At 41.9% G+C, this 15787-nt stretch overlaps 1 protein-coding gene across 11 annotated transcripts in view; it reads left to right on the top strand.

Annotated features, from left to right (window-relative positions):
* mecom (MDS1 and EVI1 complex locus) overlaps positions 1 to 15787 on the top strand; it is a 1207227-nt gene that overhangs the window by 1015140 nt on the left and 176300 nt on the right. For all 11 annotated transcript variants that reach the window (XM_043702880.2, XM_043702877.2, XM_043702876.2 and 8 more), the window contains 2 exons: positions 3879 to 3981; positions 8581 to 8779. In XM_043702880.2, the coding sequence (XP_043558815.1) occupies positions 3879 to 3981; positions 8581 to 8779 (302 nt within the window). The remainder of the gene's footprint in view (positions 1 to 3878; positions 3982 to 8580; positions 8780 to 15787) is intronic.

Here is a 15787-nt window from a genome sequence, read left to right as displayed (position 1 = left end):
CTGCCTGTATCATTGGTACCTACATGAACCACAATGATTGGATCTTTCCCCTCCTGCTCTAAATTCCTCTGCAGCACTGATGAGATATCCTGAAGCCAGACAATAGCCGTCAGGATTGTCAATCTTGGCCATATGGAACAAGGCCTATTCCCCTGATCATACTATCCCCGATTACAACTACATTTCTCTCTTCTTCCTCCTCTTAAATGATTCCCTGTACCACGGTGCTGTGGTCAGTTTGCTCATCCTCCCTACAGCACCCTCCCACCTCTCATCCACACAGGGGGCAAGAATCTCCAAACTGTTTGACAAGCTGTGGGGCTGAGGCTCCTTCAGCACTACCTCCTGGATCCCTCTACCTGCCTCATTCATAGTCACACCCTCCTATCCCTGACCCTTGACCAAGTTCAAGGTAGTTAACCTAAGGGGTGTGACTGCCTCCTGAAACATGATGTCCAGGTAACTCTCCCCCCTCTCTGATGTGTCGGATTGTTTGAAGCTCAGACTCTAGCTCATCGACTCTGAGCCAAAGTTCCTCAACTAACCAACTTTTGTTGCAAATGTGGTCACTCTTAACCGCAACAGGGTCCACCAGTTCCCAGTCGTGCAGTTACAACACATCACCTGGCACGGTAGCTCTCTTTTAATTGTTTAGTTCTTAACTTGATTTTTTTTTATTTTGGAAATAATACTGGTCTTTTAGTTTGTAGTAAATATTTCCCCTACTTACCTTCAATCTGAAAGTAACCAATATAAATAGTCAAATTAGCTTCTACCATTAACCAATGAGTTTACGGTTTTCCTGTGATGTCAATCTTGTATAGGGCCCTGATTCTGGGCCTCAATTTATCCTGTTTTTTAAAAAAAACTTACAAAGTGTGAGCCAAAATAAGCAGCTCCTGCCTTCTGCAGCAAATTCCCACATTGTCTCCAAATTCCCCGAATTATATACTCACTTGGACTGTGTCTCACTCCTGATATGCTATCTCCTTCCTGATCGTGTGCTTTCCACAGGCCCTATCTTAACTTGAGCTACCGTGAGCCAGGATGACTCACACTGGTTAAGCTTCACTAGTAATTAACTGCAATTTAGGTCCCATTCAGGTTTCAGGTGATTAACAACTATCTCTCACTCAGCTCAGTCAGCCTCCTTACTAATCTTTTCTATAATCTATTGAGTTTTCAACTTTTGAAACAGAGAAAGGAAAGAAAGATTTACACTTCTATTCTGACACTGCCTCCATGTTCCCCAAACTATGTGACTTACTTTGAATGTGGTCTCTCCTTCCTGACCATATGAAGATTACTGAGCACAAGTCTTCAGTACTATTTCCAGAAATTTGTTGGGGCCCATTTCCTTTGCAGTTTCCAAAGTATCCAAACATTTTTGGATACGACATGAAGTGAAGCGAATTTGCCGAAGACTGGTATCTGAGATGCTGGTGACCACTGGAGGAGGCCGAGATGGATCATCCAATCAACACTTCTAGCTGAAAATTACTGTGTATGTGTTGTCTTTACACTAATATGTTGGGTCTTCAGTCATTGAGAATGGGGATATTTGTGGACCTTCCTCATCTGGTGAAATGTTTGATTGCCCACTACCATTCATGACTGGATGTGCTCGGACTGCAGAGTATATGTCTGATCCATTGGTCGCAGACTCCCTAATAACCATCATGGATTGTTGATCTGCTATGGATAGGTTGGTGAAGACAATTCAAGTACAGAGGGACCTTGATTATCAAATTTTGATTTTCCAAATTTTGGATTATTGGACCAAGATCGCAAGGTCCTGATGCTTGGCTAATCGGTGTTCTTCGGCATTCATTTATCTGAGCATTCGATTATCTGAAAGAAACACTCCCTGCCCGTGTCGTTCGGATAATCGAGGTTCCTTTGTGCACATTGTCAATTTGTTGGTTCCATCACCACCTGCCACAGACTCAGTCCTTGATGGCATGAAACCTCATGAGGCCCAAGCCAATGCTGACGACTCCCAGGGCAACTTTCCTCCTGACTGCATACCACTGTACTGCCACCTCAGCTGGAGCGATCCTATCAGTGAGTCGGGACATACTATGGTTATTGGTGATCATATCTGGGATATCATCTGGAAGGTATGATTCTTTGTAAATGATTATGTCAAGCTGTTGCTTGACTTGGTTTGGCAAGTTCCTCCAATTTTAGCACATACCTCCAGATATTAGTAAGGAGGATCTTGCAGCTTTTGAAAAGCCATCTAGCTCATACTCAGCAATATTGATACTGTTTGCCTGATGAGATAATTGAAGGTAAAGCACAGGAATTTTCAACTAAGGAACTCCCAATCTTTGTACATCCTCCCTTCTTCTCAATGAAGTCAATGATCTTACAAAACAAAGCATAAGAATCATCCCTCACAAACCTATACAGGAAACATCTCTGCAGGTGGAACATGACATGACTAGATATCCCTGGATCTTGTCTCTGTCCCAGTGCACTACAGCTGACATTGTGGCAGGAATAGTGGAATGATAAAATGCTTTGACAGCCTGAATATTCTGGTAAAAGTCAAACAGAGACACCAGCAATCAGGAACAACATCAATCTTTTCTAAAGAGTGAAGCTAAATGTCTTCCTGTTATGATGTTAGATCTGTTAGGCTGGATATTACATGTCCCACACCAGCAGATGGCCACATTATACAGGTTGTGGTGGCTAGCCCCTCCGCTGTTTCCCACCCAACTCCTGAGCTCACCCCTATCATAAAAGAGTGGGCAGGTTGGTGCCAAGTAATTAATGGAGAGAGTGAGGACAGCAGATGCTGGAGATCAGAGCTGAAAATGTGTTGCTGGAAAAGTGCAGCAGGTCAGGCAGCATCCAAGGACCAGGAGAATCGACGTTTCGGGCATGAGCCTTTCTTCAGGAATGAGGAGAGTGTGCCAAGCAGGCTAAGATAAAAGGTAGGGAGGAGGGACTTGGAGGAGGGGCATTGGAAATGCGATAGGTGGAAGGAGGTTAAGGTGAGGGTGATAGGCCGGAGTGGGGGTGGGCGCGGAGAGGTCAGGAAGAAGATTGAAGGTTAGGAAGGTGGTGCTGAGTTCGAGGGTTGGGACTGAGAGGGGAAATGAGAAAACTGGAGAAATCTGAGTTCATCCCTTGTGGTTGGAAATAATTAATGGTCAGTTGAGCTGCCACAACAGAATATGGCTGGCATGTGCAGGTGGGTAGGACTGGGATTCTGTTATTTAAAATAAGTTAATTTACCGTTTCCAATCATTTCCTAATTTTAAACACTATCGTTATGGCAACTCAGAGAGTGCATGTGAGGTTTTAGTATAATATACTTCACATGCAAAATAAGTCTCATTGTATAAAGTAATGTTGTTGTTGTATATTTTGACTTTGAGGTGCTGATGATCCCAACAGTAGAGCTCATCAATACAGGCACATGAAACATATCCAGTGAATGAAGGGACTCCTGCTTTGCACGTTGTAAATGCTTCCAGTTTGATCTGAAATTATTTTGCATTTGAAACATTTGAAATGGTCATGCTCTGAAGTATTATAGGATGGATTTTCAATGTACGGTCAAAGATCAGTCTGACTTTGCAGGTCAGACCCATGTGAGAAACTGTCCAATTTTCATTGGTAATGAAGGTCAGTATTGTGAGAGAGTATTTCTCTATTGGTGTTTGTTTGGTAACTTCAATTTTACAAATGGACATTAAAAAAATCTACCTTTTAGATACTTGAAAGACTGAACAAGAGCCAACATGTAGCAGAGCTAACTGAAAAAAACTGAGTGTCACTATATTTTTGAACAATGATATCTTGTCAAACTCATAGACCAATGCTTTCATCCATACTTACCATAGCCTTTTGCTTCAATTCAGATTTTTTACAGAATTATACGAGACATTAGCCCTGGGGAGGAGCTCTTAGTGTTGATGAAGAGTGAAGGCTACTCACAAGAGACAATGGCTCCAGAGATACATGGTGAGTAACTGTCACTGTCATAATCTCCTCAGACTGCAGCTACAGCACAAATCAGTGCAAAGTACATGTCCTAACCAGGTCGAGAGTGTAGTGCTGGAAAAGCACAGCAGGTCAGGCAGCATCCGAGGAGCAGGAGAAGCAATGTTTCAGGCATAAGCCCTTCTTCAGGAATCTTATGCCCGAAACGTCGATTCTCCTGCTCTTCCGATGTTGCCTGACCTGCTGTGCTTTTCCAGCAGCACACTCTCAACTCTGATCTCCAACATCTGCAGTTGTCAATTTCTCTTACATGTTCTAATTGGGGCCACACAGAGATTTCATGTTTTCCATTCAATTCAATTCTGGTCAACAAAAGCAATTCATTTGCAAGTACTCGCATTGACCAGATGCAAAACTGCTTCACTGTTTATAAACATCTGCAAAACTGCATTTATTTCACGATCTTGGAACATAGGAAAATGGGCACATTTGTTTGAATGTAACAACAATTTTTAAGGGAGCTTGGATGGTGTTGATCCATATATGGTGTCATTCTGTTTTCACAATTCAGTGACCAAATAATATATTTTTAAGGGTGCCTCAGTGGTTAGCACGCTGCCTCATAGCACCAGGGACCTGGATTCAATTCCAGCCTTGGACAACTGTCTGGGTGGAATCTGCATGTTCTCTATGTGTCTGTGTGGCTTTCCTCCAGATGCTCCAGTTTCCTCCCACAGTCCAAAGGTTAGGTGGATTGGCCATGCTAAATTGTCCATAGTGTCCAGGGATGTGTAGGTTAGGTTATTTTGCCATGGTAGGTGTGGGGTTACGGGAATAGGGTGGAGGGTTGGATCTGGGTGGGATGCTGTTTGGAGGGTTGGTGTGCATTCAATGAGCCAAATGGCCTGCTTCTGCATGTAGGGATTTAATGTAATTTAATAATCTTATAATGCATTCTACTTCACAAGTGATCATCTTCAACTATTCAGTGATGTCAAGAATACCATTTATAAAGATTAAATATTTCCCTAAACTTTCTTAGTTCTAACTTTTAAGGGGATATAAATGCATTGTGTTTTCCCTGATTTTATAAAGTCCAATGTCCAATAAATGCATTGGGTTTTTTGAGAAGGTGACCAAACATGTAGATGAGGGTAGGGCAGTTGACGTGGTATACATGGACTTCAATAAAGCCTTTGATAAGGTTCCTCATGGTAGGCTGTTGGAGAAAATGCAGAGACATTGAATTGAGGGTGATTTAGCAGTTTGGATTAGAAACTGGCTTTCTGAAAGAAGGCAGCGAGTGGTGGTTGATGGAAAATATTCAGCCTGGAGTCCAGTTACTAGTGGTATGCCACAAGGATCTGTTTTGGGACCACTGCTGTTTGTCATTTTTATAAATGACTTAGACGAAGGCATAGGTGGATGGATTAGTAAATTTGCAGACAACACTTTAAAGTCGGTGGAGTAGTGGACAGTTTGGAAGAATGTTACAGGTTGCAGGGGAACTTGGATAAACTGCAGAATTGGGCTGAGAGGTGGCAAATGGAGTTCAATGCAGCTAAATGTGAGGTAATGCATTTTGGAAAGAATAACAGGAAGGCAGAGTATGAGGTGAATGGAAAGATTCTTGGTAGTGTGAATGTGCAGAGGGATCTTGGAGTCCATGTGCATAGATCCCTGAAAGTTGCCACACAGGTGGATAGTGCTGTTAAGAAGGCATACGGTGTGTTAGGTTTCATTAGTAGAGGGATTGAGTTCCGGAGGTGTGATGTCATGCTGCAACTATACAAAACACAGGTGCGGCCACACTTGGAATGTTGTGTACAGTTCTGGTCGCCCCATTATAGGAACAATGTGGAAGCATTGGAAAAAGTGCAGAGGAGATTTACCAGGATGTTGCCTGGTCTGGAGGGAATGTCTTATGAGGAAAGGCTGAGAGACTTGGGTCTGTTCTCATTGGAAAGAAGAAGGCTAAGGGGGGATTTGATAGAAACATACAAGATGATCAGAGGATTAGATAGGGTAGACAGAGAAAGACTTTATCCTAGGATGATGACATCATTGTGTATGAGGAGGCATAATTACAAATTGAGGGGTAATAGATTTAAGACAGATGTCAGAGGCAGGTTCTTTATGCAGAGAGTGGTAAGGGCGTGGAATGCCCTACCTGCTAATGTAGTTAAGTCAGCCACATTCGGGAGATTTAAACAATCCTTCGATAAGCACATGGATGATTTTGGGATAGTGTAGAGGTCGAGCTGAGAATAGTTCACAGATCAGCGCAATATCGAGAGCCAAAGGGCCTGTTCTGTGCTGTATTGTTCTATGTTCTTAACTTTGTACCAAATGCTTGTTTAAAAGTATTTTGAGAGAAGAATGATGCCCCTTAATCATAGAATCCTTACAGAATCCATTCGGCTCAGCAAGTCCACACTGGCCCTCTGAAGAGTAACCCACTCAGTCCCACTCCCCTATTACTCTACATTTACTAATGCATCTAACCCACACATCCCTGAACACTAATAGCAATTTAACATGGCCAATTCACCAAAACTGCCCATCTTTGGATTACGGGAGGAAACTGGAGCACCTGGAGGAAAACCACGTAGACACAAGGAAAATATGCAAACTGCACACAGACAGTCGCCCAAGGTTGGAATCAAACCTGAGTCCCTGGCACTGGGAGGCAGTAGTGCTAACCACTGAGCCACCATGCCACCCTAATGGAACCAAGCTGCTCAGTGAGCTACAATGAAGAGATTTTAATTTACTTGTGTGGAACAATCTATTTGTTGACAGGAAGAGGAGACTCTTATACATTTTGCTACTGTCAGAATTGAAATAAAATATCCATTCTGACTCTGATTCAAAGTCAATGGTATCTAAACGGTGGGTTGGGGGGTGCGGGGAGTAAAACTCTCCATCCCTTGACTCAACTGTGGCAGAACATCTTGTCCCCCTGAATAGCTTGGTCTTGGTTGTGTGGAAATAGAGCAGTGCTCATGCCAGTAGTTGCTGTTTTTTTCTTTGTTCTTCCAGTGGCCAGTACTGCATGTCCCTTTTGATGTAGCATGTGGTTGGATTAAAATATTACTCTTGTGCCTGAAGTTGCATTTTAAATACCCAGTACAACTGTGATGAAAACAGAAGATTAATTATCCAGTATTTGGCAGTTTGCATGTATTGCTGACACAATACACTCAGTTGGTCTATGCTCTTCTTCATAAGAACCATTCTTGGAGATATTAAAGGCCATGAGCCATTGATCCTGTCAGTGACTGCTTGTTTTGTAAGTAGCTGTGTAATAGATTGACTTCCTTCCCTTTGTAACCATATGAAGTCACTGTTTTCTTGGTAGATGTGCTTTTTTTGAAGTAAGTCAAATTAATTTCTCATTGTGTTAGAAAATGTCTTTGGAACTGCACTTTGAAAGAAAAGCAGTTTAATTGTGAAAGATCAACAAAAAAAACTTTTGCAATAAAAGACACTTAATATAACTGTGTACAGAAAATTGAAACACCAAATCTGCTTATAATCATGTCTTGGCAAAAAGATACAAGCAATTTTTTTTTCAGAAAAGAGGGTTGGGTGGCATAGTTTGCTTAGACATTACTCTGAATAATTGGCTTGCTTCTCCAGGGAGCTGCTTGAATCTGAAGCAGGGAAAGCCAATGAAGGTTTTCTCTGTTGATGAAATCCAAAAATGTAGTTCTGGCATCAGGCATAAGTTTCAAGAAGAAAGCTTACTATCAGAATGGCCTGAATTATGTTTCATGCTAATTTAAAGTAACACTGCCAACTCTAGATGAAAGTGTCCTGAGGAAAAGTGAAAGAAATGTACAAAAAATCTACCTCTGATAGCATGTGATAAATTTATATGAGATTCATGGTTGAACAGGATTGGAAGGAAGACAGAAGATACAGTAAGCCTTCAATAATATCATTGGTCCTCCAGGACATTTAAATGCACTTACCAGACCCGGATGCTCTTTGATGTGGTTACTGGCCCCATTGATCATTTCAATATTTATTCCTGGTCGGTACATAACTACCTTATGCTGTATTTAGTTGCTCGTCATTTTGTTTAAGTTATGTCCATTCTTCACAAAGGGGCCAGTTGAAACATGTTAACATTGCTTCTCACGTGCCAAAAAACCCACCTCAAATACTTATAATGAATAGAAAAATACATCAGTTCATTTTATACAGGATGCATTATTGGATTATTAAAAAATAAGCTTATAAAGTAAAAACACAATACAACTCATCATTTTTATTGGTGACTTTGGAGTGTGAACATGAACTGCCAGAATTGCTTTCAGGAATAACCTGAACTTCGATTAGATTTCAAGAGGAGTGGGAAGGTTACATAAACCATGAATTGTGTAAGACTGAGATTCATTATCATTCATTGGCTATCTGTAATTGATTATTTACTAATAGCCTTATAAAAACTGCATCATGTGATCTCATTAATTGAGAGGAATGATTAACTCTCCTGCTTGCGAAATGGACTTTACCACATCCCATACTGATAATAATTAATTAAAGTTATTAAGTTTTAAAGTTCAGATGAATATAGTTTCAAGTTTATAAGATGGTGTTTCAATGTTTCAGAGGAGCGTGAATATCGGTGTGTTGAGTGCAATAAGCTCTTTGAATGCAAAGCAGAGCTGATAGATCACCAGAAGTTTACCTGCAACAATTCCTCCACCACATTCTCTATGGTAAATGAAGACTTCAAACCGAAGTTGAATGGTGAAGATGAGCTTCACGAATGTAAAGAGTGTGACGGTGTATACCCAGATGCTCAAAGGTGAGTGCAGCAATTCAAGCTAATTCTTTGAGTACTGGATTATCTTTGGTACAGTAATTGAATGTACGATTTCTCTGGCCACCTACAAACATTTGGGAAAATATAGTTTCTGAAGGATGAACCCTGTGACTCAGCCCCTCTCTATCAACAAATGTTGACTCCTCAATGTTTGACAGAAAAGTTTACGTCATTCTATTTTCTAGCAAGAACCATTTGTGAAAAGTTCAGGAAAAAACATCTTTGTATTTTCTCCCTGAAAGCAGGATCTGTACCTTAGAGTTGTTCCCTATTCGGAGGGAATGTGTGTCTGATAAACAGGATGAAGGTGCAACATAATGATGGGAGTTCAGAGATTACATTGCCAGGGATGGTTTTATCGTGTTCATGAACAGCTATAGTATTCAAAAATATTTTGCTATTTTATTAATTTAAACATTATTTTAAATCATAGAACATATAACATAGAACAATACAGCACAGAACAGGCCCTTCAGCCCTCAATGTTGCACCGACCTGTGAACTAATCTAAGCCCTTCCCCCTACACTATCCCATCATCATCCATATGCTTAGCCAAGGATTGTTTAAATCTCCCTAATGTTACTGAGCTAATTACATTAGCAGGCAGGGCATTCCACACCTTTACCACTCTCTGAGTAAAGAACCTCCTCTGACATCTGTCTTAAATCTATCACCCTTCAATTTGTAGCTATGCTCCCTCGTACAAGCCAACGTCATCTTCCTCATAAAAAGACTTTCACTTTCCACCCTATCTAATCCTCTGATCATCTTGTATGTCTCTATCAAATCCCCTCTTAGCCACCTTCTTTCCAATGAGAACAGACCCAAGTCTCTCAGCCTTTCCTCATAAGACCTTCCCTCCTGACCAGGCAACATCCTGGTAAATCTCCTCTGCACCTTTTAAATTATATTCTGTGTCACCAATAAAATGTATGAAATCTATATTTAGATGGCAAACTCAGTGGTGTTGATTACTAGACATAAATAAAGAGGGCTTTAAAGTTACAAACACTTCTAGAGCACCAGAGTCAAAACAATCCACTTTCCACTGCCTAGAATCCTTGAGATAAAGAATGTAAAACAAGCTGGTTTACTTTTCAACTTGTCAATCAGCAGCCTGGGTAGGACTAAGATGTCTGCACTGCTGAAGACAGCATGTAGGTGGGGCCAATTACAAGAACACAATTGACTGGAAGCTCAGTAACTACTTGGGTTAGAATATAAACATTGATAATTGTGTAAACACACTATATTTTTTATTACTTAGAACATAGAACATAGAACATAGAAGAATACAGCGCAGTACAGGCCCTTTGGCCCTCGATGTTGCGCCGATCCAAGCCCACCTAACCTATACTAACCCACTATCCTCCATATACCTATCCAATGCCCGCTTAAATGCCCATAAAGAGGGAGAGTCCACCACTGCTGCTGGCAGGGCATTCCATGAACTTACGACTCGCTGAGTGAAGAACCTACCCCTAACTTCAGTCCTATATCTACCCCCCCTTAATTTAAAGCTATGCCCCCTTGTAATACCCGACTCCATACGCGGGAAAAGGTTCACACTGTCAACCCTATCTAACCCCCTAATCATCTTGTACACCTCTATCAAGTCACCCCTAAACCTTCTTTTCTCTAATGAAAACAGCCCCAAGTGTCTCAGTCTATCCTCATACGATCTTCCTTCCATACCAGGCAACATCCTGGTAAACCTCCTCTGCACCCGTTCCAGTGCCTCCACATCCTTCCTATAGTATGGCGACCAAAACTGCACACAATATTCCAGATGCGGCCGCACCAGAGTTTTATACAACTGCATCATGACCTCAGGACTCCGGAACTCAATTCCTCTACCAATAAAAGCCAGTACGCCATATGCCTTCCTCACCGCACTATTTACCTGGGTGGCAACTTTCAGAGATCTGTGTACATGGACACCAAGATCCCTCTGCTCATCCACACTACCAAGTATCCGACCATTAGCCCAGTACCCCATCTTTTTGTTATTCTTCCCAAAGTGAATCACCTCACATTTAGCTACATTGAATTCCATTTGCCACCTTTCTGCCCAGCTCTGCAGCTTCTCTATATCCTGCTGTAACCTGCCACATCCTTCCTCACTGTCAACAACTCCTCCGACTTTCGTATCATCCGCAAACTTGCTCACCCAACCTTCTAACCCCTCTTCCAGGTCATTTATAAAAATGACAAACAGCAATGGTCCCAAAACAGATCCTTGCGGAACACCGCTAGTGACGGCACTCCATGAAGAAACTTTGCCATCAACTACTACCCTCTGTCTTCTTCCATCCAGCCAATTCCTAATCCAAACCTCCAACTCACCCTCAATGCCATATCTCCGTATTTTCTGCAGTAGCCTACCATGGGGAACCTTATCAAACGCCTTACTAAAATCCATATATACCACATCTACCGCTTTCCCCTCATCAACCTCCTTCGTCACCTTTTCAAAGAATTCAATAAGATTTGTGAGGCACGACCTGCCCTTCACAAAACCATGCTGACTATCCTTGATCACATTATTCCTATCCAGATGTGCATAAATCCTATCCCTTACAATTCTCTCTAAGACTTTGCCCACAACAGAAGTGAGACTCACCGGCCTATAGTTACTAGGGTTATCCCTACTCCCCTTTTTGAACAAGGGAACCACATTTGCTATCCTTATCAAAGTTCAGCAGTAAAATAAGGCAAGAAACATAGAAAGTCAGAGAATTATGGAAACATAGCAGCTATGAGCATCTCTGGAAGCACTTCCAAGAAACTGCTCACTTGTGTCTGACAGGATAAGGGACGGTATCCCTTGAGTAACTTACTGTGCCCCACACCCCAGTCAAAGACCCTGAGACTCGCTGTCTCAACTTTCCAAATTTCTGCTCAAAACTGTGAAGAAAATGAGAGTTGGAGTGATTACCTATGCTCACACAGATTGGTAATCAACTAAAGTTTGAAGATATCAAAACAGAAAAATGCTGAAGAAACTCAGCAGGTTTGATTCTATTGAGACAAAAATAGAGTTCATATTTCAGTTCAGAAGACTGAGGAAGAGTCATACCAGACTTGAAACATTAAGTGTTTCTCTCTCCACAGATGCTGCCAAATCTGCTGAATGTTTTGAGCATTTTCTGCTTTTATTTCAGATCTCTGGCATCTGCAGAATTTTGCTTTGATCAAAGTCTACAGATATTTAATCCCACATGGTCTTTGATTATTACGTCAGAGCAAATACACATTAAAACAAAATTTTTTAAAAACTTAAATTATCAGGAATGTGCTAAAATGTCAGAGCCTTCTTAGTTATTTCAAATCTTTTGTGGGATGCAATTTGGTGCCCACTCCTTTTATCCCTGAGGAGGTGGAAGTTGTAGTAATTATAATGAGGTCAGTCAGGTGGACCTCATAGAATGTGAGTTCCCTGATTGAGGCTGTTAATCTGGTTTGTCCAATAAGGGAGTCCTTGCTGTCAGATGTAAACAACAGTGTCAAAGATTCTGTTCATTCAGAGAGCTGGCTCTGAGGAAGCTGGATTGGTGACAAGGACTCTACCCGTGTGAATAAAGGGGGACTTGGTGATGGGATACTGGCCACTGTGGAGCTATTTAAGCGGCGACGAGAGTAGAGCACAGTCCTGAAGACATTTGCTGTCAACATTTGTCTTTCAGTTGGGGAAGCATTTCTGACATCACACTGTTATTTGAGATGCTTGAATTATTCAATACTGCTATCTAAGACTGACCCCAGTATGTTTTCCGGGCAAATAATGTTCGGGCAGATGAAAAGCAACAGATAATTCTCCTGACAGCTTGTGGACCCACAGTTTTTTTATTTTATTAAGAGTCTAATGTTTTCTGAGGCACCAGTTACTGAAACCTTTCAGTAGTTGATGGATTTAGTTAAGAAATATTACGACCCCAAACCTTCTCAAAATCTAAGATGCTATCAGTTTTACTTGGCAATTCAAGAACGATAGGATTTTTGACAAAGTTAAGATGGCTGGCACAGTCATGTAACTTTGGTTTAATCTTTAGTGAGACGTTGAGAGAGCATTTGGAATCTGTGATTAATGATGTAATAACATAAAAGCACCTACTAGCTGAAGCCCACCTGGACTTAAAACAGGGACTACAACTGGCCTTATCATTGGAAAATCTGGCATGTGGAGCATATGAATTGCAGGGTATTCTGATTGAAGTGGACACCCTCGCCAGTCCGACCGAGCCTGGGGAACTGCACTTGTCTAAAGGCAATTGCATCGCCTCACTCAGGACAAATGATGAACAGAAGGACTCCAGCTCAGCCCACAACAAAACCCCAAAACAAAGCTAAGCCTCGGCCAAATGTTGAACATTTTCTTCAGGATCTGGGCCGGCAAGCCATTGTAGTTGCTGCCAGTACGCAAACTGCCGTTAATTCATCGTCTTTGTTACGAATACTACGAGCATTCAGGTAAAGTGCCTTAATGCTAACTTTCCATTGGGCTATCTATGAGCTATTACTACCCTGATGCTGTACGGAAGGCATTGCACGTCAATCCCAGACTTAATTGTGCTGTTCCAAAAAATATGTACAATAGTCCCATTAAACAAACCCCTTAAACACAGAGCAAAAATGAAACAAAGGCTTACGGGTCAGAGTTACAAGGGCAGAAGGAGAGATAATCTAGCATCCTGTTTTCACACAGCCCACTGCTGCACTGACTCAAACAAGACTTCAGCTTTCAGGACTGACCACTCCCCCTTCATCATACAGGTTACTTTGAAAGCATGAAATGTGTGGCCTAAATTCTCCTCGGTTTGCTTATAAACAATTTGGCCTCCCAATACCCTTTTCATCGCTGTACCATCCCAGCCAATTTGGAGCCTGGACTGTTCATGACCCCTCTGAAAAAAGTCAAGGACACAGTATCCTTGAGAAAAGGAACAGCTTTTGGAAAAGACTAGCTTTGTGACAATTCATCAAACACAGGCACAACAACAGAAAAAAAAGTGTGCATCTTTTGCAATACACAGGCTCCTGGAAGTTTTGGTCACAGATAACAAGCCATCATTTGCCAGCTGGGAATTTAAGCATTTCCTAAAGTTGAATGATATTCAGCATATAAGGACAGCTGCATTTCATCCATTATCCAATGGTCTGGCAGAAAGAGCAGTGCAAACTTTGATGGCAGGCTTAAAAAAACAGCCTTCTGCTTCATTAGATATCAAACTGTCCCAGTTCCTACTTGATTATGGGACCATCTCTTATGTAACTGCAGGGATAGCACCAGCAAAGTTACTAATGGGGAGAAAACTTCACAACAGTTAAATCTGATCTTTCCAGACCAGGGGAGGAAGGGTGAAAAGGCATCAGGAACGCCAATGCTGGACACAAGACTCCTCTAAATGAGAGAGACAAAGTTTAGTGTAGGAACCATGGGAATGGCCCTGCATGTGTAAGAGGCATGGTCAATGTGAGGTCAGGTCCAGTGATATATAAAGTTCAGGTCGGTGGACCTTGTGAAAGCTGCAAACTCACAAACCATGCAGGCGCAAGACCTACCTGGCTCCTCGGCAGCCTGAGGGGGCAAATTAATTGGCTTATCAAATTATAAGGAACTGAAAGAGAGTAAAGAGGGAAGAAGGATGAAGTCCTGGGAAAATAGATTCAATGTAGTTGTTGAAGGATTCTCCCTCTCCATCAAACATTGAAGATATCTCAAAATCTGAAATGGACAAGGTGGATGTCACTGCCTCGATGCCTTTGCCGCATGAACAAAGGACTGAATTTCTTCCGAGACTCTCCATGTGCAAGAGGCGAGCTCCTGTGTGTTATAAGCTGTGTATTAGACGGCAGAGTCGGAGGAACCTGACCCAGTGCTAAAACACCCCAGGAGGAGCTACAGAAAATACAACCGGCCTATGTCCTCAGACTCAGAGGGAGAGGGATCTAGTGATTGAAACGAGGTCAGCCCGGTGGACCTCATAGAATATGAGGTCCCTAATTGGGGCTGTTAATCTGGCTCAATCAGGAAGCCCTAGCTGACAGATATAAACAGGATTGTCAGAGGTTCTGTTCACTCTGGGAGCTGGCTCTGAGGAAGCATGCCGAAAAGAGACTGGAAGCAGAGCCTAGCGGAGAAGACAGTAGAGCAAAAATTGCAGGGGTTTGTGGGTATAATTGAGGACACTGTACAGAGGTTCATCCCCCAGAAAAGAAAGATTAGCCGGGGAGGGATTAGACAGCCATGGCTGACAAAGGAAGTCAGGAAATGTATTAAAGAAAAAGAGAGATCCTATAAAGTGGCCAAGAGCACTGGGAAATCAGAAGATTGGGAAGGCTACAAAAACAAACAGAGGATAACAAAGAGAGAAATAAGGAAGGAGAGGATCAAATATGAAGCTAGGCTAGCCAGTAATATTAGAAATGCTAATAAAAGTTTCTTTCAATACATAAGAAACAAACGACAGGCAAAAGTAGACATTGGGCCACTTCAAACTGATGCCGGAAGCCTAGTGATGGGAGATAAGGAAATAGCAGGAGAACTTAATAAGTACTTTGTGTCAGTCTTCACAGTGGGAGACATGAGTAATATCCCAACAATTAAAGGGAGTCAGGGGGCTGAGTTGAGTATTGGGATTGCCATTACAAAAGAGATAGTGCTAGAAAAGCTAAAAGGTCTTAAAATTGATAAATCTCCTGGCCCCGATGGGCTACATCCTAGAGTTCTGAGGGAGGTGGCTGAGGAAATAGCGGAGGCGTTGGTTGAGATCTTTCAAAAGTCACTGGAGTCAGGGAAAGTCCCGGATGATTGGAAGATCGCTGTTGTAACATTCTTGTTCAAGAAAGGATCAAGACTAAAGACAGAAAATTATTGGCCAATTAGCCTAACCTTGGTTGTTGGTAAAATTCTAGAATCCATCATTAAGGATGAGGTTTCTAAATTCTTGGAAGAGCAGGGTCGGATTAGAACAAGTCAACATGGATTT

This window comes from Chiloscyllium plagiosum, unplaced genomic scaffold (genome assembly GCF_037043375.1).
Source record: "Chiloscyllium plagiosum isolate Xiang-an unplaced genomic scaffold, Cpla_swu_hap1 HiC_scaffold_13, whole genome shotgun sequence".
In the NCBI taxonomy this organism is placed as follows: domain Eukaryota; kingdom Metazoa; phylum Chordata; class Chondrichthyes; order Orectolobiformes; family Hemiscylliidae; genus Chiloscyllium; species Chiloscyllium plagiosum.
The sequence above is the reverse complement of the archived record's forward strand: the minus strand, read 5'-3'. Positions and strand labels throughout refer to the sequence as shown.